Source organism: Pollachius pollachius (assembly GCF_949987615.1).
Source record: "Pollachius pollachius genome assembly, chromosome: 3".
Taxonomy (NCBI): Eukaryota; Metazoa; Chordata; class Actinopteri; order Gadiformes; family Gadidae; genus Pollachius; species Pollachius pollachius.
In genome coordinates, this window is record NC_136936.1 from 31,279,017 (window position 1) to 31,306,321 (window position 27,305).

The following is a 27,305-nucleotide window of genomic DNA, read 5'->3' on the forward strand; positions in this document are numbered from 1 at the left end:
CAGTTGAACCGTCTGGTTGGAAATGCAACAACCCGACACTCAATTATCCAGAATCCTCTCAGTCAGGTAATTAAGTCCAGTCAAGTCTTCTGACTTTGTCTCTTGACTTTACGCCATTCAATCTCTTTCACTCATATTGTTACGACTGCTCATGTTGCTGGAGGCGGGGTTTGTAAGCGCATGATTGGCTTACAGCCAACCAAAACTCAGACAGCACGAGGAAGCCTTTCAGGGGGAGAGACAAGCTAATTATCCTGCCTGTCTGGACACCAACATTCTCAGCAAAATGTCTGTAATGGTTGCAAATCAACACAGTATGGTCCTGTTCATCATAATAGCATTCATCAGTAAACACGTCGTATAGTTAAATACATGTCGGGAAGGAAGCAAGAGATTGATCCACCCAGCAGTGCTGACTGACCACAGACCGGTCACCACACTGCCGCTCCCTCACACTCACACAAGCCCTGGCTGGCACATCCATAAGTTTTGAGACTTTCTGAAGACCCAGGCTTTCTAAGACACAGGATAAACAGCAGCCCGGCAGAGAGGAGCAAGAGACAAAGGGAGGCTTTGAGGAGGAGCCGCCACTCAAACAGCCCTTCCCGAAGGGGGCCCCTGACAGGCCACCTTCTCTGTTCAAACACATGCAAGCCGCCAGCATCAGAGAGGATGCATTTCAACCTGCCTTTAACTGCAACATGGATCATTGTATTGCACTTCTTATATAACCCCTTTAACGAAGTGCGTGTATGTTTGTTTGCATGTTTGTGTGCGTGTTTGTGTGTGTGTCTGGAAGGGGCGGAGTGTGTGTGTGGGGGTGTGTGTGTGTGATGTGTATACGTGTGTGTATGCCTGTAATTGCGTGTATGTTTGCGCACGTGCATGTTGGTGTCCCTGACTGTGTGTCTGTCTGTTAACATAGAAGTTGATGGTTAAGTGTCAAATAATCTATTTGTGTTTGAGTCTTCAATTATTTAAATTCTTCAGATATGCCCCATATAGGACGATGTGTCAATCTTAAAGTGTAATTCCGGTGTAAAATGGATTTGGGATATGTTTTGTATGATAACGAGTTGAAACGTTCGTTTTGGAGCACAAAAAACGCATATAGAAGCTTTCTTCAGTTGGCTGTTTTTAGCCGATTCTATCAAAACGCTATAAACTTGGAACGATGGGGGCACTGGTTATGGTAAAAACTAAATCACTATTTTAAACCACTTAAAAGGCTAAAAGTAGCCCGACACTTCTTTGATAGTATAATAAGGGTCTTAACATATAAAACGAGGCATTGAGAACTTTGTAAGTGTACAGATTGTTTATTAAAAATGACATTTTATACACACAATACCATCAGTAGATCACCCGTCTACGCCATTTTGTTTTTTAAAAGTACATTGGCGAACACAGAGCTTGCGTGTTGCTGACGGATGTCACAATCTCTGTGTTCGTCAATCTACCTATCGAGTCTTAAAAACAAAATGGCGTCGACGGGAGATCTACTGATGGTATTGTGTGTATAAATTTTCCTTTTTAATAAACAATCTGTACACTTACAAAGTTCTCAATGCCTCGTTTTATATGTTAAGACCCTTATTATACTACCAAAGAAGTGTCGGGCTACTTTTAGCCTTTTAAGTGGTTTAAAATAGCGATTTCGTTTTTACCATAACCAGTGCCCCCATCGTTCCAAGTTTATAGCGTTTTGATAGAATCGGCTAAAAACAGCCAACTGAAGAAAGCGTCTATATATGTTTTTTGTGCTCCGAAACAAACGTTTCAACTCGTTATCATACAAAACATATCCCAAATCCATTTTACTCCGGAATTACCCTTTAAGCCAAATTAAAGCAGTTATTTGAGGTGAGGTGACGACACCTCTAGACCTGGTCCTACCGACGGCCTCTTCACTCTGTGTTCCGAAGCCTGGCCTTATGAAGGAGCAGTCAGCACTGTCTCGGCCTGTGTTGTCCTGGAGAAGCCTCCATACGCCAGAGACTAACAAGCTTTTAAATGTTCCCCTCCTCCAGCTGATTTTATCGTTAAACTATGGAGCAGGAGATTCACCACATCTTCTTTCTTTGCTGTGTGTGTGTGTGTGTGTGTGTGTGTGTGTGTGTGTGTGTGTGTGTGTGTGTGTGTGTGTGTGTGTGTGTGTGTGTGTGTGTGTGTGTGTGTGTGTGTGTGTGTGCTTGCTCAGTATTGTGAGCCAGGTGGTCAGTAGCTTGTCATGTGATATGCACTACCCTGTTCTGGTGGTACCCTGTGGTGCCAGTGCATATGGATGGGCAGTGTGAGGTGGAGCACGTGCACAGACACACACATACGTACACACGCACGTACGCACACACTCAAAACTACACAGCCGCACAGCTAATGAGTCATCCTCCACTCTCTCACTCAGTCACTCTTCTGTGTCTCTCCCCCCCTCTCTCCTTCTCTCTCTCTCTCTCTCTCTCTCTCTCTCTGTTCAGGGGACATAACTCAGAAAGGCTATGAGAAGAAGAGGGGGAAGCTGCTGGCGCCGTACATCCCACAGATACAAGGTAAGACCAGTGTCAGCCCTTCATGTGCCAAACTTCTCCTCCAGTGCCTCTGGAGGGCATTCTGCTGCTGTGTATAGCTTAGCATTAGCAACCGGCTCGCATTGCCTTTAGCATGTCCTTGTAGGAGCGAAACTCAGGCTGACTGGTGGAGGATTTCAGGTTTGTGTGAGGGCTTAGGATTAAAAGATGAAACTATAACTACAATAAAACTATTGAAATGGAAGATTCATGTGAAATGCTGGATGCTTTATGTCACATATTGCTTCATTGCGAGAGCAAGATGTGAGCCTGGAATGGGGTCTTTTTGTCATCCATCTCAACAGTTCATCTGTTTTAACCGGACCATGTGTCACAGCCCTGCTGGCTCACTGCTGTTTAGACTGCAGGGATGTGGTTGTACATGTGGGGCAGTGAGTTGCTGATGGGCCGAGTCCAGTCGAATGTCTCCCTCCAGCCCCATAAAACCTAGCTGTTAAACTGATGAATCATCATAAGTGGCGTTTGATTAGAAGGAAGGAGTTTATTACATATTTGTGTGCTCACTGACCTCTGATCAGCGCTGCAGTGATATGATATTGATCCTGTTATGTATTGAGTGTAGATGCTGCTGATGAAAACATTAATGAGAATGCCGTGCTGCGTGTGCCATGAATTCCAGGCTCGGTGTATCCCACCATCTGGTTAAGATATTCTAACTCCGCTCCCTCGCTCACCATGCTCGGTGTAAGACTCAAACGAAGTGGGTTTGCAGTGAGTCCAAAGAGAGGAGCATGTGTGTCTTCTCTGATCCATTATGCCTCCTGGACCCATGGGAGACATGGGGTTAGGCTTGATCTCTCGGCGGGCTCCGCCTCAGTGGAAACCAGGACCCTTAGCGCACTGGTATTTCCATTGGGATCTATTAGTGGACCTGGTCTTTGGCTTGAGTAGGCCATCTCTCTGCTGCTCTCTCTCCATCTGTCTGTCTGTCTGTCTGTCTGTCTGATGCTTTGGGTCTCTCTCTCTCTCTCTCTCTCTCTCTCTCTCTCTCTCTTTCTCTCTCTTTTTCTCTGTCTCTCTCTCATGTAGCTGTCTGTTTTAAGTGGTCCTGAATCAGAGGCTGAGGAGAGGATAGTGTAGGTTCGCTGGCTCCTATATAAAAGATACTTTAATTTACAAGAGGCTTTGATATTTCATTATTTCATAGTTTGCCATGTCCTGGAACCACTTTAGTAGTATAAGCGACCTGGCAAAAAGGGTTCCAAATCCAGTTCTGTTGTTATCATGCCAGGGGGTGTGGAGGTTCCATGGAGACCACCAAATAATGCAACGCCAGGAGAAGGTTCTCTGGGTGTTTTTAGTAATATTATTGAACTGACTAAAGCCATTTTAATTGACTTTAACACCCATAGACTTAACCAGACTCAATATGAACGTATTCTGTCTATGGCGTTTTGTCAGACTGTGTCAGTAAGTTGTATATCCAAATCTTCCTACCATTATATAGTATGGTCAAAGGTTCTAGGTTATGTGAGTTAAGGAAGTTTATTTTGCCAATAACCATTTTTCATGGAGGGATTGATTTCTAGGATGGAATCTAAAAGAGTTTGGTGGTAGGCTTTGAAACGTAGGTCGGGACAAAGATGAAAGTAAATTTATTTATTTCGCTTACCCTCCATCTTGGCGATCTGTGAAACAATTTTGTTTGGTGTGTTCTCTAGATCGTTGTAAGTCCAGGGTTAAAACTTTCTTCTAATTAGTTACAAGTGGGGGAAAGAAAGAGAGAATGTAATTCAGATTCCTGGGTACTTAAATTGTTAGATAGTTACGTTGAAGGGAAATTATGTGAACATAATATGTAGTGCTGCTTTAGGTTGCTTCTTTATAAGTTAACTTTAAATCCAGGTATTTTGCCAAGACATTGAGTATGTCAAGCACTTGTAGTACAGTAAGAGATCGGACAAATACAAAAGCACATCGTCTGCGACTCTGCGTATAGTGGCACCCTATGCTTAGTACACCAATGGTCATTCCACCACGCATGCAGCAGCCAAAGGTCTGATTGATATAGCTAAAGAAAGAGAACACCGCATCCCCATCTAGTGATCAGCGCTCCTGATCAGTTCTTCTACATACAATGTTCTCTCCAGACCAGTTATTCTATAGAGGATGGTCTCTCTAGACCAGTACTTCAACAGAGAATGGTCTCTCCAGACCAGTTCTTCAACAGAGAATGGTCTCTCCAGACCAGTTCTTCTACAGAGTATGGTCTCTCCGGACCAGTTCTTCAACAGAGAATGGTCTCTCCAGATCTGTTCCTTCTCCTCCTCAAACTGGAATACCTATATTATCAAAAACATTTTCAAACAAATTTATTTATAGTTATTCCTGTGTTCACTGAACATGAATAATGGGATCTATCTGCTTGATTCGCTTTCCTGCTTTTGAATTTTTAGAATTGGTTTGTTTTGCAAAAATATTGATAGTGGTCCCTAACTAGTTGTTTAAATATAATGCATAGTAAAAAAAATCCATTGCAACATTTTACCCATTTCTTTTATCGACCTTGACTTTCGGTCCAGTACATTGTGCACTTTGTGCGATATTGTTCAAATGAGATAATCTCTGATTATGCAACTGAAGCTGTTAACACACATCATTGGTCAAGCGGCTCTTAACGGAAACGCTCTGATTATGTCAGCCGTTCTCTGAGCAGGGCTCTGTCAGACAGGTGCTGCTGACTCATGAGGGCTCCCTCCCAGCCAATAGCCGTCTTTGTTGGGACAGAGTATTGACTCTGATTGGCTTGCTTTCAATGTTTCAGTGAAGTGACTTCTCCCCGGCAACCAGACCCGGTAGCCTGGCTGATTTGATAGACCAGCGTTCTCTGGGGGCTGGGACAAGCTACCGCTCTGTCCGTGCCTAGAAGTCTGTGTGTGTGTTTGTGTGTGTGTGTGTGTGTGTGTGTGTGTGTGTGTGTGTGTATGTGGGAGGCTGCATGTATGTGGATCTTTTAAGATTTTGATAGTCCTCTGGATGTTTGCATTTATCAAACACACATGTCTTTAGATTAGATAACATGCACAAATCTGGATTAGGTATGTGTTTGTTTATCAATTTGTAATAAAAATCCTGTGTCTGAGCATGTGTGTGTGCATGCATGTGTGTGTGTGTGTGTGTGTGTGTGTGTGTATGTGTGTGTGTGCGCTTGTGTGCGCATGCATCTGCATTTCGTCCTGGTTTATAGCAGATGTAATCTATAGTGTTGGCTGCTGCTGAGCATTGCTGATTGTGCTGGCGTGTCTGAGAGTTGCTGACGGAGTGGAGCTCTCTGATCCTCTCTAAGCTGCTACTCTATGGTCAGACTGGCTTGTTGACTGACTCTTTGACTGACCAGCTGACTTGTTGACTGACTGTATGGCTGCCCGACTGGCTGGCTGGATAGCTAATGGCAGGCTATCTGGCAGGCTGGCGTCTCCTTGGGTTGGTGCCTGTGCCCTCAAATGACCCAGTCTGTTGGCAGAGCCTCTGAGACCGAGTTTGCTGAGCTCAACCACTGTCTAGTTCAGGGGTGAAAGTTCATGAGATGGGACAGAGAGAACAACCCAAAGCAGCCTCTCAGCCAGCTCCATCTGAGCAGTAATGCGTTGGCAAAGCGATCTCCGACTCCAGGATGACCTATGAACGATTCCTTCTGAATGAAGAGCCGTAGAATGTGGCTCTGATTTCTCATTGTGTCTGTTGTTGATTCATGTCCATTGCAATTTCTTTAATGCTTGCCCTGCAATATAGCATTGAACATGGTTTGCGTTGCCCCTAGAGCCCTGCACACACTGAAAATAAGATATGAAACACATCTGAACACAGTTAAGCATAAACATAGCGTAGACATTAAAGCATTGCACTAGAAGTGACTGTAGCAGATTCTGTGGTACTGCCAGTTTCTTGTCAGGAAGGGAGCGCACATTGGTACCCAGCTAGAGACTTAATTTCCCTGTGGAACCTTCCATGCAAGGAATGAACATTGAAACATGCGGGTTGGTGCAAACAGACAGACTGGCGTCTGGACGGACTCAGGCCCCGTCTTACTGTGGGCGAGGGCAGAACAGACGTGAGTACATATAGGCCTTGACTCATTAAGCTCACCAGCCGCAGGCCCCCCCCCCCCCCCCCCCCCCCGAAAATGATCTGACAGGAGAGGATCACCAACCTCTGGGCCCCGGCCTCCTGGCCCCCAGCCTCTGGGCCTCCAGCCTCTGGCCCCAAGCGTCTTGGCCCCCGACCTCTGGATCCCCTTGAACTCGAAGGGCCCCCAGCCTCTGGGCCCCCAGCCTCTTGGCCCTCAGCTTCTGGGCCCTCCAGCCTCTGGGCCCTCAGCCTCTGGCCCCCCAGCCTCTGGGCCCCCAGCCTCTTGGCCCTCAGCCTCTGTCCCCCCCAGCCTCTGGCCCCCCAGCCTCTGGGCCTCCAGCCTCTGGGCCCCCAGCCTCTTGGCCCTCAGCCTCTGTCCCCCTCAGCCTCTGGGCCCTCAGCCTCTGGGCCCCCAGCCTCTTGGCCCTCAGCCTCTGTCCCCCCCAGCCTCTGGCCCCCAGCCTCTGGATCCCCAGCCTGTGGATCCCCTTGAACTTGAAGGGCTTTAAAGTGAGACACAGAGGGGCCGTGCTCGCATTGGTGTCCTACATGTGGCGGCCACTGCTATGAAGATCTAGACACCATTGCAGCACTAGTAGGGTGTCGACTGCATACATAATGGCTAGGAACTCCTTCTGCACTGCCGGTGAGCGAGGCCTCGTTCCCCGGGTCTGTCGTTCCTGGTGTCCCATCTGGGGAGCCAATTCAACGGATTCTCTGCTACTATGGGTAGACACGTCGGATGAGGCTAGAGACTTTATTTCACAGACAGACCGACAAAGAGTGTTGCAGAACATTTACATATTCAGCGGCTTGCTGACAGACTCGGTGTGCTTGCAGGGCTCCAATTGCTCTACATCTCGGTACAGAGCTCAGACTGATCCACATCTCGTTACAGCACTACTGCTCTACATCTCGGTACAGAGCTCAGACTGCTCCACATCTCGTTACAGAGCTCAGACTGCTCCACATCTCGGTACAGAGCTCAGACTGCTCCACATCTCGGTACAGAGCTCAGACTGCTCCACATCTCGTTACAGCGCTACTGCTCTACATCTCGTTACAGAGCTCCTACTGCTCTACATCTCGTTACAGAGCTACTGCTCTTCATCTCGTTACAGAGCTCCTACTGCTCTACTTCTCGTTACAGAGCTCCTTGTTACAGAGCACCTATTGCTCTACATCTCGTTACAGAGGTCCTACTGATCTACATCTTGTTACAGTGCTACTGCTCCACATCTCGTTACAGAGCTACTGCTCTACATCTCGTTACAGAGCTCCTTGTTACAGAGCACCTATTGCTCTACATCTCGTTACAGAGGTCCTGCTGCTTTATATGGATTTATATTTTGCCTGAATACTGTTTATTACTTGGCTGAATATGTACGGATTGTAATTTGTTTGTGTTTGTGATGAAGATATTTATGAGCCATGGTTAGCTATAGCAGCAAGATATATTCCTATTCTTATTCCCCTGGCTCAGGGCAGGATGGTCCACCAGTGGGGAGGGTGTTGTGCCCCAAGCCCGAAAGTTCTGGGTTTCAACCTCAGTTTGGGAGTTTCCCTTTGGACAATAGTGTCTGATAAAGGGCTGAATCCTCTGAAAATGTCTGACTTGTCAGAAAAGGGGCTGAATTGTCTGATAATGTCTTAATCGGGTTATGATGTCTGAATCGTCTGATAATGTCTGAATCGTGTTATGATGTCTGAATCGTCTGATAATGGCTGAATCGTCTGATAGGGGCTGAATCGTCTGATGATTGCTGAATCGTCTGATAGGGGCTGAATCGTCTGATTTATGACTAAATAATAGTCTGATACATGATAAAATAGTTGCTGAATGGCTAGCAGTCAGAAAAATTACAGAATGATCTGATTAATGGTTAGATAGTGGGATATATGGATAAATTATACAGATTCATGGCTAAAATGTTTGATAAACAACTCAATAGCCTGATAAATACTAAGCAGATAAATGGCTAAATAATCAGATAAATTACTTACTAGTCTAACCAGGCCCAATGTTGACGGTCCTGCTGTCTTCCTGGTTTGTGTCTCTGGTATGTGTGCAGGTGTAGACCCCTCCCTGCAGCGGGACCACCGGATCCAGGTCTCTGCGCAGGCCCCCCTCCCTGGAAACAAAAACCCCAAGTCCCGGGCCACCAATGCCAGGGATGAGCGCTTCAGGTCAGGTAGGAACAGCACAACACACCACAACGTTGTCCTGATCTGAGTAGTTTATAAGGGAACACCAGGAACAGCACTACACACCACAACGTTGTCCTGATCTGAGTAGTTTATAAGGGAACACCAGGAACAGCACTACACACCACAACGTGGTCCTGATCTGAGTAGTTTATCAGGGAACAGCACCACACACCACAACGTGGTCCTGATCTGAGTAGTTTATCAGGGAACAGCACCACACACCACAACGTGGTCCTGATCTGAGTAGTTTATCATGGAACAGCACCACAGACCACAACGTGGTCCTGATCTGAGTAGTTTATCATGGAACAGCACCACACACCACAACGTGGTCCTGATCTGAGTAGCTTATCAGGGAACAGCAAGAACAGCCCTACACACTACAACTTTGTCCTGATCTGAGTAGTTTATCAGGGAACAGAAGGAACAGCACTACACACCACAACGTTGTCCTGATCTGAGTAGTTTATCAAGGAACAGCAGGAACAGCACTACACACCACAATGTTGTCCTGATCTGAGTAGTTTACCAGGGAACAGCAGGAACAGCACTGCACACAACAATGTTGTCCTGATATGAGTAGTTTATCAGGGAACAGCACTACACACTGCAACGCTGTCCTGATTTGAGTGCTTTGATATAGGATGAGTCTGGCTCTACAACACGATCAGTCCTCGTACAACTATAACTAACAATCATTTCATCACCAGCAATCATTTCAAATGATCCATCCGCACTCTCCATGTGTGGTGAGTGATAACTGAAAGACTGCCTGTTCATCAGAAGGGTTTTACGTTTGGACATCGGCTCCACTGTTTCACTGATTATGATTATTGATTATTCTGTGTGATAAGCATCGGATGACGGCCTTCTTTAACGTTTCCTTCTCTCCTCCTGCTCCTCCTGGTAGATCTGCACACAGAAGCCGTCCAAGCGGCCTTGGCCAAGTACAAAGAGAGGAAGATGCCCATGCCCTCCAAGAGACGCTCAGTGCTAGTTCAGTCATCCGTCGAGGCATGCACCCCCCCAGGTGAGACCCCTCCCCTCTGTGGCGGAACAAGACCAACCTGTCCAACCTGTTATTCTGTCTGGCATCCAACCCATGTTGATTAGTGACCACGCACATACACGCACATTCACACATGCGGACGCAAACGCATGTGCATGCACACACAGGCACACACACACAGATAAAAATGCACACGCAGGCCGTTTGCTCTTCCATGCGTCCCAGCGTGTAGTAGGAGGAAGTCTGTAGCCTTTTGTGTCCGTCCAGGATATGGCATTCCAGTAGATCAATGTGTCTGTCTGTCTGTCTGTCTGGGGATCTCCCACCGGGTTCCCAGCCTGCTCCCCACTGCCCTGTGGGAGGCCTCATCACATTCCTGACCAGTCATATCAAAGACGTCAGCCTTTTGGGCCATTTTCTAGCGGCTGCTGTCATCCTCCTGCGTGTGTTTCCAAGGCCACCTGAGGGCTAGCATTGTGTCAGACCGATCCCTCGTTGCTACGTGGTGAGCAGGGGCAGAGCGCTAGTGCCGGGGTAGACAGCTAACGCTGGGAGCTAGCGCTGGGGCAGAGAGCTAGCACCGGGACAGAGAGCTAGCGCCGGAGTGGAAAGCCTTGCGGGGGCAGAGAGCTAGCACTGGGAGCTAGCGTGGTGGCCAAAAGCCTTGCGGGGGGCAGAGTGCCAGCACGGGGGCAGAGAGCTAGCGCGGGGGCAGAGAGCTAGCACGGGGCAGAGAGCTAGGGCGGAGGCAGAGAGCTAGCGCGGGGGCAGAGAGCTAGCATGGCAGAGAGCTAGCGCGGGGGGGCAGAGAGCTAGAACGGCAGAGAGCTAGGGCGGGGCAGAGAGCTAGGGCTGACACGTTTCCCTGACATGGAGGGCATGTATGTTGTGGTTGTTTTCTTTGCTTGTTGGTTTCAAGGTTTTATCAATTCTTTGCAAGAACTCTTGTAGCCTATCTAGTTTATCTACTATTCAGCAAAACAGCGCAGTTCTGCCTGTGGTTGGTCTGTTATTTGATCCTGTTTCTAGATTGTTTCTTCTCTTCTTTTTTCCAATCCAAAGTGGTTGCAATGTGCAAAAGAAGCAGTAAACAAGTGACCACAAACTAATAGTGTATGCTAAGCATGGAGGTGCATTTTGTGAGGAACTGGAGTCTGATGTCCTTTGGATTTCAGTCTCGAGCTTTTGAATAAACTTATTGATTCTGTGTCATGTCTGTTTTAAAAGGCCACTGGAATTAGAATGTACAGGTTCATCACAAACACACGGACACACGGACACACACACACACACACACACACACACACACACACACACACACACACACACACACACACACACACACACAAACATACACATAGGTCAGTATATATATATGTATATATATGTCTCTTTGTTAATCGAACCAACATGCATTAAATTCATATTTTCCATGCTCAAATGCATTTTTAAAATGTCTATACTCTTGTTAAACGAAAAATAGAAAAAGTTTGTTTTAAACATGCCAAACATGCCACATGAGTGATTAGTATTTTTTTTTTTAGTATTTCAGTGCAAAGGGCTCACAATACGTCATCATTCAATAATGGCACAAAACTGAAAAACAGTTGCCCAACATTAAGTGCAACAACTTATTCATCATATTCAGTGCAGTTATAGTAGTTGTAGTGGCGAGCCAAGTTTAAATCTTTCTGATATTGTTTTTTTTAAGCAAGCTAGATACATGGGTTTGCCTTGGAATTCTATAAACAGATGTTCTGGTTCCCATGTTGACGGAAAGGTACGGTTTTCTTGATCGAGGTTTCTGTAAAAAAAAAAAACACGTTATTTTTTTATTTTTTAATTAACTTTCCATTACATTTTGAGTTATCTGTGGGCCGCACTGAGCGACGGGGGCCAGTTGCCCATCCCTGGTCTAGAGTATTTACCTGTGCTGGCTCATTATTGATTCAGACCACTGATGTTTAGAGTCTATTTACCTGTGCTGGCTCATTATTGATACAGACCACTGATGTTTAGAGGCTATTTACCTGTGCTGGCTCATTATTGATACAGACCACTGATGTTTAGAGTCTATTTACCTGTGCTGGCTCATTATTGATACAGACCACTGATGTTTAGAGTCTATTTACCTGTGCTGGCTCATTGTTGATCCAGACCACTGATGTTTAGAGTCTATTTACCTGTGCTGGCTCATTGTTGATACAGACCACTGATGTTTAGAGTCTATTTACCTGTGCTGGCTCATTATTGATACAGACCACTGATGTCTAGAGTCTATTTACCTGTGCTGGCTCATTATTGATTCAGACCACTGATGTCTAGAGTCTATTTACCTGTGCTGGCTCATTATAAATTCAGACCACTGATGTTTAGAGTCTATTTACCTGTGCTGGTTCATTATTGATACAGACCACTGATGTCTAGTCTGTTTATTGAAGCTAATGGTGCTGTGGTGCGGGTGTTGTTCCTGGTTCCATTCACAATGTCTATGCAGTCTACCTGTAGGCGTGCCTAGGTGTCTGACCTCAACCTGCTGCTTAATGACCTGTCACTGGGAATTCAATCACTTTCCATAATAGCTCCTGTTGGTACAATACTATACCGTAGTTTGAATAATGCTTTTTTTTTTACTATTGTCCCATACAGGAGACTGTGAAGTTGAACTAGATACACAATCACATGAACCTTATCTCTTATCCTCGGTGTAGACATGTTTCTGGGATCCAGAGCCTAGGGCTGACAGTAAAGCCTGACTGATCCCTGACTCGCCACTCACACGTTCAGTCCAGTACTTTCATCAGTACACACCTTCCCTTTCCCTGGTGTGAATACACCAGACCAACCGAGCCATGCTGGGAACACCAGAAGACCCTCCTTTCAAACCAACACCACGCCTCTCCATCCTCCCCCTCTGCCTCCTACTTATATGTAACACTCCAGTGTGTATATAAGCTCCCTAAAGAAATCACAACAAAGCATTGCTGTGGTTTCCATCCCAACCATGTAAGACCTCTGGCTTACATGCTTGTCATGCATCCCCGATCTCCCATCTGCAATGTTTAAAGTGTTGTCTTATCTTAAAGAGCCTCCAGGTCTGAGTGATCAAACCGTCGTACCCCTCCCTCCCGGCTTCACTCAAACATCCGTTACCAGAACCCCTAGTCAACATGACTTCCTGGTTCTGATTCTGCTGAAGAGCCTTTAGGGTGAGCTGCCAAGAATACAAACACCAACAAGAGTGATACAGCACTCTGGTCTTTAGGAGTCAATGTGAACCTGTCACTTCTGACTGTGTGGACAATATGACATCACCACCAAGTACTTAAAGGCCTAATCTGAAAGACCCAAGTGCTTTATTCTTGTTATTTACATCCGAGGTGTGTTAAGGCAAAATGCTCTGAGCAAAACCAATAATTTAGACATACCAAATCTTAATCTTAATCGTACCAGTATGACTTATACTAGTATAAGTCATACTGGTGATGGATGTCCCAGTGCAGCTGGGAGAGATGGATATGATGGTTTGATCCCCAGACCTGTAATGTCCTTTAATGTTCAACCACATAGCAATGGTATGGCACAGCATTGCCTGTAAACTGCATGCATGCGTGTGTGTGTGTGTGTGTGTGTGTGTGTGTGTGTGTGTGTGTGTGCGTGTGTGTGTGCTGTTAGTGACACGGTCCCCCCTCTCTCTCCACCTTAACACAGACACATCGTCGGCTTCGGAGGACGAGGGGTCGCTACGGCGACAGGGCCGCCTGACCACGGCCACCGCCCCGTACCCGGGCCTCACCCACCCCGGGGCGGAGCACTGGTTCAACCGCGTCATCCAGGGCTCCTCCTCCACCACCTCATCCTCCGCCTCCTCCACTTCATCCCACCCCGGGGGAAGGGGGGCCAACACCAACACCACCGGCAACACCTCCGCCATCCCCGCCAACAACACCGCCCTCACCGCCAACAACACCACCAACAACACCGCCGTCACCTCCAACAACACCTCCGTCACCGCCAACCACAGCAGTGGCGGCGGGCACGTGCTCAACGCCAACGCCCTGGCCGACCTCATGGCCCACACCCAGCTAGGTCAGTGACCCCGCAGGACACACGCACCCGGGATCCAGACACACATGCAGCACAGTACTTGAGTCTCCACGGTAACGAACGCGTACGAACACACAGACCAATCGTCCCGGGTTGTCCCATACCGACTGCCAACTCTTTAGTGTGTTTGATTTGATCGGTGACAAAGGGAGGCGATCAGTGTGTTCATTTCTTAATGTGGTTTATGTTAGTGTGATAGAAGGCCAAAAGGGACACATCTACACCTCATTGTGGATTGTGTGTTGATTCAAAGTGACGTAAAGTTTAGCGTTTGGGATCTCAAAATGCCACATTTTGCACTGTTGAATTATATTAAGCCATACAATGCCGTCTTTGAAAGAGCCAGCTTTGTAACGTTTTTTAACACACTATTTAACACAAGAGGGTGAAATACTGTGTCTTCGTTGGCCAGATGAGCTCCTCCCCTTGATCTTTCAGCCAGTAGTTATGCACCTTTTCACCTTATCACTGATATCCAACGTGAGACCAAACCAGTCCATTCAGGATAGTTAACTTCTGCGTGATCACTTCACCATAACCATCATTTATTGGATGGTTAACCCGTGTTCTATCAGAGACACGCAGTAGGCTAAGCATTTACTACACCTTCACCATGGTGGGTTAAGCATTTGCTATACTCTGATCACCACGATAGGCAAAGCATTTACTACACCTTCACCATGTTCTGTCTCCCTTCAGTTGTCAGAAAGTGAGATCAATGTCTTCATCTTTTACGACCGTGTTCAATATGAATCAAATGTTTGATATTGTCGGCCAACATCTATTCTCCTTGATGTTCAGTATGGCTTAAGCCAATAGACAATATTTATTAATTCAACAATTTAAATCAATACAGACGATTGTGGAAGAGGATTTTGTTCACATAAATGCAGAGACTGCATTCATGGGAACAAAATGCTCTTTTCTCTTCCACAATCGTCTGTATTGATTTAATTTGTTCCACCAGGCTACTGGCATCCAGACCCTTAGACTGTTACATACAACCCAGTACTCGTCTCATCCAGACCCGTAGACCGTTACATACACTCCAATACTAGTCTCATACACCCCAGTACTCATCCAGAGACCGTTACACACACGCCAGTACTAGTCTCATCCAGAGACCGTTACACACACGCCAGTACTAGTCTCATCCAGAGACCGTTACACACATGCCAGTACTAGTCTCATCCAGAGATCGTAACATACACCCGAGTCTCATACAGATCAAGCTTATTACCAAACCTAGTAAAACAAGATGGCATTCATGTGAACAAAACGTTCTTCATTAATCGTGGGAATTGATTTATTAGCTGAAGGAATATTGCCTATTCGTGAAACAGCCACAATGAACATCAAGAAGAATAGATAAAGGTCAAGATAACATACATCACATTCACAATGAACACATCATAAAAGGCGGAATCCATACGCTACTGTGTGAGAATTAAAGGGAGACAAAACTCGCAGACAGTGTGCTACTGAATAGATCATGGATTAAAACCGATATAGCCTCGGTGAATGGGCAGCGGCGAGCAAGTAGAATATCATAACTGGACTGCTGTGGTCTGACTTTGGGCCTCGTTGATTGGGTGAAGGAGGTTCATAATAATTACCAGCTGCTAAATCAAGATGAGGTGCAACTGATCAAACCGCCGTATTTAACTTAAATTTGGCCTGTAGCCTGGTCCTACCAGACTCTCGTACTTCATTTCATTTGCACAGAGAGTCTGGCCTCTCTCCATTGACAAACGTTAACTCAATTGAAGGCGAGCGTCCGTTGGAGTTTCAAACTATTGGATCTGCCCAGTGCCACTCTGGATCTGCCATAACCAATCGCTAATGTTTGACTACAGCTCAAACTAGCGCACGACCACAACGTCATTGTTGTCAGCCACTCCCTCTGTTCGCTTATTGGACCGGCAGAATTTTGCCGGAGAAAACCCACGAGTATACCGCAAACCCAGACGTAGTACTGAAGGGAAATGAAAATTGAGCAGAAGTACGTTGGTGGGCGGAGCCAGGCACCCTCTGACCTTTGACCTCCCGCTGAGACCAGACCAGTCACTCGACACTCTGTGGTTTGGCGTGCGAGTCTGGGATGAGTGCAGCAGAAGCAGCCAGATAATTTTTCTAAGAGTGCAGACTTAAGCACTTTTTAGAGCAATGTGTCTGCAGCATGTATTTGTGTGCGTGTGTCTGTGTTTCTTTTTGAGAGTGTTTGTGTCTGTCTGAGAGTTTGTGGGAATGTGTGTGTCTGTGTGAGAGAGTGTGTGAGCCTATGTCTGCCAATCACCGTCTTATCTCTCTCTGGGCCTGGCGGAGTCTGCCACACTCGACCAGACAAAGGAAAAGAGTGCTTCAGCGTTTCAATTCTAATCAGACAATTGCATGTCTGACGGCTGTGTTTAGCCGCGTTTAGTGAGGTCTCGTCACCGATGCTCCTCGCTCAACGTTTTCTCCTGAAGAGCGTCCCAGACAGCCTGAAGAGTTTCACTGGATTCAACTGCCTTCAGTAGCATGTGTGTGTGTGTGTGTGTGTGTGTGTGTGTGTTGTTCTATCATTGCTCTGTGTGGTGTGTGTATCGTCATCTCTGGTCGTGCACGTATGTGCTCCTGTGTGTGTGTGCGTGTGTGTCTGTGTGTGTCTGTGTGTGTGTGTGTGCGTGTACTCTAGCAGGCGGTCTCTAGAGTGTTGACCTATCAGGACGCCCCGTGCCGTCCCTTCTGGAGGGAGAGCGGCCCAGACCGGAGGTGTTCACCTCCGGTCTGTATTCCATGCCAGCACACACTCCCCGCACACAGCAGCTCTCGCTCTGCCCTGGCGGACGTCTGCCTGGTGGGGTATAAAGTATATAAATTATACAGTATAAAGTAATGCAAGGAACTCCCAGGCCCACTAACTCCCAGGCCACCCTCGATTTCACACAGCGGACTGGGGGGGACTCGGCTGTTTTAGCTCATCTACCCCCCAGGAAACGTTCGCTAGTGCCGGCCGAGCTTGTGTTTGCTGTTAGCTGCAACACGACCATACCACACAGGTAGAGAGAGAGGGGCGATCTGAGCTCTCTTCTGCTCACAGACCTGATACGACTGAACCGACCAACAACATCAAGCGTTTGACCTTTGACCCCGCCACCCTTCCCCCGACACTGCCACCAACCCCCCAGATAACCACTGGGTCCCCCCCGATGTGACGGGGCTGTCGGAGCGCTCCCAGTGGGGCTCCATGAGGGCCGCTCCCCAGGGACATCCCCACCACGCTGGTGTCATGGAAACGGCAGATGGTGAGTCTATCTCCTCACACAAACACTTTGTTCCTCCTCCTGTTTGGTTACGGTAGACATTGTGCTAGAGAGCGAGGGCTGCTCCTCCGGGTCTAGACTTATGGAGCCCCGGTCGACATTACCCTGATTGTAGGATGAACACTGGTGTGGCTGATAGCATTCATCATGGGTCTGCTCCCTGTTCCCCGGGGCTGGCAGTGGACTAGTGGGGATAGATCTGCTGCCATCCCCCCGGTACAGAACAGCAGCAGACCCAAATCTACTATTATGAGTGACACTGTCGACACTGGGATGATAGCTGTGTGAAAAGGTTTTTTTGTTTAACATCTGAGTGGTGATGACTCCGTGGAGATCTGTCTCTCACCGAATGTTAGATATCCTTAAAAACAGTGAGTTAACACTGGTGTTTTATTTTTAGTTTAAACACCAGTTTAAATTCACCCTCCTCTGGTGCTGTGATATTCTACGAGTGTATCCCTGGTTGTATTCCATTCTCTGTGTCCGGTATCAACCAGCCATCCTCCAACAGAAGGTATCTAGGCCACAGCACAGAGCTCAGCATGCTACAAAGGCTCCTTCTATTTAGAAAGCCTCTAAGGTCCAATCAAAGCCATTGGTTTGGCCGTTCCTGATGTGTTCATATGCTGCCAGTCTCTTAAAACTATATCAGGGCTGTGGCTGGATCCATTTCGGTGTGGTCACGTATCCACTGGCTGTGTCTGGACCCATCAGAGGGTTGACTTCGACTCAGCCCCGAAGCACTTCAACACCGTGGGATTTATGGACACTTTATATCACCCAGCTCCGACCCTTAGTCATGCCTTCTCCCCTTGCCTCTGAATAACATTCCAGGGGCTATTTGAACAAACAAACGTTATGGAATTGATTTGATTGTATTCCTCCAAACACATCCCATCATAAACACACACCACAGAGGAGGAGGACCTTTCCAAGCATGTCTCTGTGTGAGAGTTCGGTGTGTGTGTGTGTGTGTGTGTGTGTGTGTGTGTGTGTGTGTGTGTGTGTGGTGTTTGTGTGTTTGGTGTGTGTGTGTGTGTGTATGTGTGTGTGTTCGGTTTGTATGTGTGTTCGGTGTGTGTATGTTCCGTATGTGTGTGTGTGTGCGCGTTTGTGTAATTGTGTGTTTCTACCTTCTCTGATTCCTTAGCTTGTGTTTGCTCATTGGTGTGTGCGTCATGTTTGTGCATGCTTCTGTCTGCGTGTTTGCGTCCAAAGCGATCAGAATGTTGTCTAGTGCTCCCCAGCTGTTTGACAGGGTTTGGCCGTTGTGTAACTGATGCTGCGAGTCCTTCCTGATGGAATCCTTTTCTAGCGCCCTGTAGCAACCCTCTGTGTGAAGCATTTCCCTGAGTGCACTGAGCTGCCTGATCAGGCCTCTCTGCTCCAGCACCCTGTAACTAAACAAGGAGATTTATGAAGTTCACCGTGAGAAATACCAGAGGTCCTGTAGGCACCATTCAGTCTGAGATAGGAACTGCATCGATAGTCTTAGTAAATAGTATACAAGGAAATCTTTTTTTGAGTAAATTCAGGGGACATAATATGAATATTGTATTAGCAGCACCCACGCAGGCCGCTGATCTGGCTAGAGATGCCCACACATCAGTGGAGCTGTCCTGTAGCCTGTTCACAAAATGGACCACAGGTCAAGAGTTAGATTTGTGTGGTTCTGCGTGTCATCTAGTGGGGGGCAATAGGTGGGGCTGTTGAGACACATTGTGTTGCAGAGATGAGAGTTAAATCCCTCCTGCAGTACCTCTCTGCGTGTCGATGGCCCAGAGTGCCGCAGTGTAGGTCCCCTGTGTCTGGGGCTTTGTAACAGATCCAGGGGGGCTGGCCTGGCCTCCAGACGCCCCCTCTCAGCGGCGACTGGAGGATAGGGAGGGGTTCTTAGCCCATAACATCACAACACAGCAGCCTGCAGCTGGGGCCACAGTCTGGTCCTGGCTGTCTGGAACGTCTGAGACACCACACGCACGTGCACGCACACACACAAACACATGGACAAGCACAGACACAAGCAAATACACACACACACACGGACACACACACACATTAAAGTAGCCATGAGCTCATCTAGTGGAAACAAACGTCCAACGGATGGAGAGCTTCAGTCCACAAATAGACTGTCCCACATGGAGGGAAAGTGTGACTTAATGGCTCCTCTGTTTCTCTCATCTCTCCTCTCCAGATCTCCCTCCCCTATCCTCGCTCCTTCAATCACTTACTTTCTTACTCTCTCGCTGTCAATGTGACACTCTCTCTTTGTCTCTCTCTCTCTCTGTCTCTCTCTCTCTCTGTCTATCTCTCTCTCTCTCTCTCTCTCTCTCTCTCTTTGTCTCGCTCTCTTTGTCTCGCTCTCTCTCTCTCTCTCTGTCTCTCTCTCTCTGTCTCTCTCTCTCTCTCTCACTTACTCACTCACTCACTCACTCACTCACTCACTCACTCACTCACTCACTCACTCACTCCCTCTCTCACTCTCTCTGTCCCCGGCAGCCCATTCAGACTCGTCATGTCATCTGCTCTGGCGATCCTTGGGGTTTCTTGTGTCATGTCCGGTTAGGGGCGAGGATGTGTCCTGTCAGGATGGGGCTTGGGGAGCATTAGGCCAGACAGAAGGCGAGTGCCTTCAGGGCGAAACGTGGACGTGAAACCTGGCTGCATCTCGCATCATGTGTTTTGATTTGATTTGAATATCCACGTGAAGAGGTTCTGGGTTTGAACCCCGATGCGTCTGCCAGCTCCTTACTGCTGGTTTGCCCCGGTCCCCTGGTCCCCTGATACCTGTCTGGCCTCGTGGGCCCGCTGCAGAAAGTAGAGCAGCAGCCCCGCACTCCTGCTGAGAAACAGGTGCATCCCTTGCAGGGCGGTCCAGAGGGAGGGAGCAGTGCTGTTGCTAGGCAGCAGCCTGCTCTCCTCGGTCCCTGAGCGCACCTGCTGCCCATGTCACGCCAGGTGACTAGAAGGGAGAGTGCTGCTCAGCGACAGGCCGTGACCTCTGACCTCCACATGACCGTATGAGTCATTGTGCTGTTTTGTGACGGACAGCTGAGCTGGTGCCGTGCTGACCTTTTCGTCTGTGTGTCTGTCCTCTGTATACTCTCCTTCCTCTGCTCCTGCCTGCTCCCTATCCTTCACTCTGTCTCGCCATCCATCCTCCCTGTCTCCCCCATCCTCCCTCTGCTGCTATCGCCCCCTTCCTCCCCTGCTGCTATCTCCTCCCCCTCTCCCTGCTGCTATCTCCCCCAACCTCTCTCCCTGCTGCTCTCTCCACCACCCTCTCCCTGATGCTCTCTCCCCCACCCTCTCCCTGCTGCTATCTAATGTCTTTATCTTTATCTCCTTTTGTCTTCTTGTCCTCCTGCACCTCCCCTCCTTCCCTCTCTCCACCTCCTCCCCCCCCCCCCCCCCCCCCTGCAGGGGTCCCGGTCAACAGCCGCGTCTCCTCTAAGATCCAGCAGCTCCTCAACACCCTGAAGCGGCCCAAGCGACCCCCCCTCAGGGAGTTCTTCCTGGACGACTTCGAAGAGCTTCTGGATGGTAAGAAGCTTCTCCCCCTATGCATCCTCTACCCTCAGTTACCAATACATGCAGCATGAATTCAACATGGGAGAAAAGCCCCCCGGACCTTTACTGCCTTTCACAGTGTGGATCGTATGATCCTCAGAGTCTAACCTGTTACTTAGCCGCTCCCACTAAGACAGTTTGTGGAGATCATTCATCCCTTTGAGGGCATGAGTCCATGTTTATATCTCATCCAGCGTTTAACAAACAGTGTGCATTCAGTTTCAGCTTGGGACCAGTATCAATCCATAGCCATAGAATGTAACCCACTACATCACTTTTTATCTCAAGTATTGTCTGTCCAGGCTTTGGTTGGGTATCTGAGTGTTTGTTTGTAAGGAACATAGACTTTTTATTGGTTGATGAGCTTGAAGAGGCGTGCCTTGCTTGTGGTTTCGGATCAACGTGTTTATGGAGTTTATTTTTTTGGTTTTTGTTGGCCTTGGCAGCGCTGGAACCATTCGGTGTGGTGTGGTGGAGGGGGCGACAGGACACATCAACACACACAAACACACTTACACACTAGAACACACAGGAACAGCGAGCACATTCTCGCTCCATCAAGCCATTTTGTCCTGCAGTAGCAGGGAGGTGTGTGTGTGTGTGTGTGTGTGTGTGTGTGTGTGTGTGTGTGTGCGTGTGCATGTGTGTGTGTGTGTGTGTGGTTTGTGTGTGTGGATCCGGAGGAGTGTGTGTGTGTGTGTGTGTGTGTGTGTGTGTATCTGGAGTTTGTGTGTGTGTGTGCTTGTGTGTGGATCCGAAGGTACGAGTGTGTGTGTATGCATCTGGAGGTGGTGAGTGGATCTGGAGACGAGCTTCTCTGTGAACCGTGTTTGTGTGACGGGGCCTGGCCCACACAGAGGGGGGGGGGGGGCTGGAGATAGTTAGGGATTGGAAAGGGATAAAGAGAAATATATAGAGAGAGAGGGAAAGAGGGAGATAGAGGTTGAGATCGAGATCGATCAGTAGAAGGTTACAGAGTAGAAGTGGAAGCAAACTTCTGGTTCCCCTGAGTCAGAATGGCTCAGGACAAGATGGAGGAAGAGGAGAAGGGAGGCCGGGTAAGTCTCAGCAGGGTGGCGCAGGGATTTGGGTGGAATATACAGCATTTAATATGCAGCCTAGAATATACAGCCAAGAATATACAGCATTTAATGTAAAGTCTAGAATATACAGCATATTGTAAACAACCTAGAATGTACAGCCTAGAATATACAGCCTAGAATATACAGCATTTTATCTAAAGCCTAGTATATACCACCTATTGTAAACAACCTAGAATGTATAGCCTAGAATGTACATCCTGGAATTCACAAGACTATAATTCCATCTGGCATTTTTTTTATTAATTTATATTAATACAGCTTTGAAATAATACTGCAAACGTTCTTTATAAACTTATACCGCAAAATCACTGTCTCACCTGTTTCAGTTTCAACACAAGGAGACGTCAAATCAGAACACACACACAGCGGCGACCTCATCTAGAACAAACAGGCCGTTTAACAGACCTTTGCTGAATACAACCCCTTGAAACTGTCTGAGCCCACTGCTTATTCTGTAAGGGCCTGTGTCTATTTATGGTTGACTTTGTAAACACACGTTTTAAAAGGTACTAAAGTAACTGTATTATTATTATATCCTGATAACCACAATACTAAATATATAAACTCTGGTCCTCCCAGTCCAACAGCCTGACCCCCACCAGCCCAAGCCCGAGGGCCAGCAGATGGGGCCCCTGGAGGGCGAGCCTCTGGAGGGGTGGGGGGGCCACCGGCCTCCCTCCCTGCTGGCAGCCCTCCAGCGCTGGGGGACCACCCAGCCCAAGAGCCCCTGTCTGACCGCACTGGACAACTCGGGCAAGGCCGTCTACACACTCACCTACGGTAAGACCTGGACTCTACTGGACCCTACTGGACCCTACTGGACCATTCAAACTCACCTATGGTAAGACCTGGACCCTACTGGACCCTACTGGACCATTCAAACTCACCTATAGTAGACCTGGACCCTAGTGGACCCTACTGGACCATATAGTAGACCTGGACCCAACTCACTCCTTATGGTAGGAGCTGGGCCTACACATCGGAGCTGGCTCTACGCTAGGAAAGGGCCCTACAGTAGGAGCTGGGCCTAAGGTAGGAACTGGGCCTATGGTAGGAGCTGGCTCTAGGGTAGGATCTGGCTCTAGGGTAGGAGCTGGGCCTATGGTAGGAGCTGGGCCCTACGGTAGGATCTGGCCCTACGGTAGGAGCTGGCCCTTCTGTAGGCCCACCAGTCTGAGGTCCCAGTACTTTCATTGTGTTCTGCTCATTTCAAACCTCACTGGTGGATCGGAGTTTGTCTGTTTTCATCTAAATGCCTCAAAACATGTAATCAATATCTTCTTCCACACTGGCATATTTATTGTTTGACCTTTTGCGGCCATTTCTTTTTCACATCCCTTTTTCAATAATTGCCTTTTGCTGTATTCTATCGATTGGGCTGAGGGGCCTGTTGTTTGAGGTGCTGTATCAACACAACTCCCTAGCCTTGCCTGGTTGAATCTTCAACTCATTTCATTAATTGAGTTAGAGGGAATTGGATTACAGATAAGTGTTGTTTGGGTGTTTCAAAGTGTTGGCTTTAGGTTAATAATGAGACGAGCTTAATCAAAGTGAACAGGGCTTTTCACTTTGATGGCTCAATCTGACCCTGTATTCATGCTGCTGGGCTCCTGAACTCCTTACACACTGTCTAGCACTGGGCACTGTAGGCACTGGAGAAAAGATGCTCTTCTGAAAGCTGCGTCTTACCACACAAACGAGCCTCTCGTAGAACACGGCCATAACAAACAGGAAACAAGGTGGAGTCTGCCTCTTTGAGTTCCTAGTTACCAGGCTCTGGCGCAGCCTGGGAGGACGCTGGACCCCAGAGGAGTGGTAACGTCTGTTTCTCCTGCAGGTAAACTGTGGAGCCGCAGTCAAAAGCTGGCCTACAGCCTGCTGAACAAGCTGAGCAGCAGGAACGAGCCGCTGCTGCTGCCTGGGGACAGAGTGAGTCCCCCCCATAGAGAACCCCCTGAGACCCCCCTCCTAGAGACCCCCTCCTAGAGAACCCCCTGACCCCCCTCCTAGATCCCAATGAGACCCCACTCGTCAGCTCCTCCTTGGCATTGAGTCAATATTGTTACACACAGGCCCACACACTCACACACTCGCACTGGAACTGGAACTGGAACTCACACACACACTCTAGGACACTCACACACTCACACACGTTTTGAAATAAGGATGATAATGAAGCTAAATAAATGAGTCTAGGGCTCAACGAATTGCGACGCACCAATGTGACATTAATGGGAAATTAGGCAATTGTGGAAGAACACCGCTGAGGGAATTTGACCTGCAGAATGTCTGACTAACAGACCATAATAATCAAATCAATGATTGTAGACATTTGGGTGTGTCTATGTGTGTGTTTTGCTGTGTGTGTGTGTGTGTGTGGGTGTGTGTGTGTTTGGCCGTGTAGGTGTGTGTGTGTGTTTTGCCCTGTATGTGGGCTGTGTGTGTGTGTGTGTGTGTGTGTGAGAGAGTGTGTGTGTGTGTGTGTGTGTGTGTGGACGTTGTGGCTAGCTGGGCTAACAGCATGCTCTTTGCAGGTGGCGCTGGTGTTCCCGAACAGCGACCCGGTGATGTTCATGGTGGCGTTCTACGGCTGTCTGCTGGCCCAGCTGGTGCCTGTGCCCATCGAGGTGCCTCTCACTCGGAAGGTAAAGCGTCTCATCCCCCATGGCTCTCTCTGTTCTTCAGCATCCGCTCAAGTCTCATGTACTAGGAATGTTTGGGAAATCCATCTGGATCTGGTGAACTAACCTTGAGCAGAGAAACAGTGAACCCTAGTGGAGCATGAAGTCACTGCATGATGGATTCAGATCAGAACAGGGCTCTCAATAGCTTTTCACCCGGGCAAGGCTTACACTTAGTAATACTAGCAAATTAGTTATACTAATACTTAGTATTACTCATAATTCAGTCATACTGAAACAAATACTTAATGATACTCTTATTATCTATCTTACTGTTTCCTTTTCGTTTTCCTGTACTAAAGAGGAGACAGAGTTCCCTTCAGAAAAAAGAAAACACAAGAAAAAAACTCTTCTTTTGTCCAAACAACCTGAAGTGCCTTGGTCCTCCTCACTAGCACGGCCTGGGGATTTGAATGTGTTATTCTGTCCTTAATGAGATTCATAACTGTACAGAGTTGTATGATGTCAGTCAATTATTATGATCAGAGGCCTGATGCTTTGGAAAAGCTTGGCATCCATAAGGTCTATATTTTAGAGATATTTTTTCTCCATCCCTCTCTTCCTCCCCCTCTTTCTCTCACTTTTTAGCCTTTAGTTTTAATGTTTCAGTTTGGAATATGACACACGGCTGATTTACACACTTAATCACACGCGTGGTGTGTGTGTGTGAGGGCAAAGCAGATCGAGTTATATATATAACAGCTGTCTGCCTTTTCTTTGTAAAGGGACATTTTTGTTTAGAAATGGGGTGTGGATAGCTGTCTGGGACCGCATATATATTTTTTGTAATAGGCTATTTAGCTACTTTAGCAATTAAAAAGCCTGTATAGGAAATTAGAGTTTATGCATTTTTGATAAAACATAGGCTACAAAACAAGCTTTTTTTTTCGTGGATGTTATATCTAACAAGACATGAGGGAGGAAAGCAGAAAAAATCAACTAACAGTTTTTTCAGTTGAAACTGAGTAGGCCTAGTTCTGCAGTTTCAGTCTATGTTTGTGCAAATGAAATGAATATCATTGCATCATAGAAAACAATTGGATTTTGACTGTCCAGTTCAGTGCGAAGTAGTCTTGTTGCATTGATTCCCAGCAACACTTGGGACCTGCATCAGCAAAAGAGAATGCATGCTCAGGGTGTTTTCTACGAAATATTACAACTTGCTATAATGAGAAATCAAACACACCCTACCTTTCTTATCCAGCTTAATGGGATTTTTGTTTCTGAATTTCGGTGCAGAGCTTCTGAATATCACGGCTGTATGATGTTGTTTTTAGCTTATATATCTTACTCTTCTTTGGATCCATAGCTAGGCGATCTTAGTATACTACCAGCTCAAAGGCTACAACAATCATAGGAAATTAATCCCATAAATATTAATTTCAAGTTCAAAAAATATAAATATATGTAGAAGTATTATTATTAATAGGTGAGGGCTGCATGCAGCGCTCAACTATTGTTCTTCTTAAGTTTTATTCTTTCTTCTTTATTATTCTCTCCAAATTTTGGGACCTATCTCCTTCCTCAATTTTCACCTAGAGACTCCATTCCAATTTTAAAATGTTCATATTACCTTGGAATCGCGCGCTTCTTTTCAGATTTTAAAAATAGATAGATATTCTACTTTTAAAATACATTTTTTTACAATGGAAGTCGATGGGAGGATGGCAGAGCCATCCTCCCATTCTCTGACACTTACTACTCCATACTTCGTAACTTGGTCAATATTTTATCTTTAACCTTAACCGTTCAAACTAAAGGTTTAACAAATCAACACACTTGTATCTTCAATACTCTGAAAACAAAATTTCGATTACCTTTATACTTTGTCCAAATCACAGCTTAAGTTCCATGTCGGCCTGTTTTCAGTTGGTCTCATTGATTTCAACGGAGGTTAGAGCACGAGGACGTGCAGGCAGTGTTGCCAGATTGGGTTACTTCTAATACCGTTATGCTAGAAAAATAAGCATTAGGCGAGTACATACAATTTCGGCTGGTTTAGAAAAAAAACTGGTGTGATTATTATAATTCTTTCTACAAACATCAATCAATACCATACCTTTCATGAGGCATATAGTTTGTGCAGCTATTACCACTTTTACTTCAGCTACTACTACTACTTCAGCTACTGCTACTACTACTACTTCTACTTCAGCTACTACTACTACTACAGCTACTACTACTACTTCAGCGACTACTAATACTTCAGCTACTACTACTACTCCTTCTGCTACTACTTCTACTACTTCAGCTACTATTACCAGTCTATTACTACTACTACAGCTAGTACCACTACTACTACTATCTTCCAACTTTGACCGTATTACAGTTGCGCTTCCAGCTTTTGTAGCAATGTATTTCAGCACTTTGCTTCTTCAGGTAATGTAATTCAGCGTCAGTCAGTTTTCGACTTCAGCTTCCAGGTGCACTGTGCACTGCAATAAATTTGACCTTTCAATTTTTCAGCAGTGCAGGGCAATACATTTGACCTTTCAGATTCTTCAATTTATTTTACATTTTTTGCAATGCTTTGCGCTTTTCATTCAGCTGCCACTTTATTTGTATCCAACCATTTCATTTTTCTTAAATGGTGTGTATGTTTACATTGTTAACTCCATTTAGACTTTTGAAATTTTGTTCAAATCCCTTCACTTGATTTAAGTCATTTA

The 27,305-nt window shown here is 46.9% G+C and overlaps 1 protein-coding gene across 3 annotated transcripts in view; it reads left to right on the top strand.

Annotated features, from left to right (window-relative positions):
- The window catches only part of dip2a (disco-interacting protein 2 homolog A), a 113,612-nt gene that overhangs the window by 48,462 nt on the left and 37,845 nt on the right, over nt 1–27,305 (top strand). For 2 of the 3 annotated variants that reach the window (XM_079733599.1, XM_079733600.1), the window contains exons 2-10: nt 2,475–2,546; nt 8,726–8,845; nt 9,772–9,891; nt 13,582–13,959; nt 17,148–17,264; nt 20,706–20,825; nt 22,535–22,735; nt 23,793–23,884; nt 24,490–24,600. In XM_079733599.1, coding sequence (XP_079589725.1) covers nt 2,475–2,546; nt 8,726–8,845; nt 9,772–9,891; nt 13,582–13,959; nt 17,148–17,264; nt 20,706–20,825; nt 22,535–22,735; nt 23,793–23,884; nt 24,490–24,600 — 1,331 coding nt within the window. The remainder of the gene's footprint in view (nt 1–2,474; nt 2,547–8,725; nt 8,846–9,771; nt 9,892–13,581; nt 13,960–17,147; nt 17,265–20,705; nt 20,826–22,534; nt 22,736–23,792; nt 23,885–24,489; nt 24,601–27,305) is intronic. The other variant, XM_079733601.1, reaches the window with a different exon arrangement.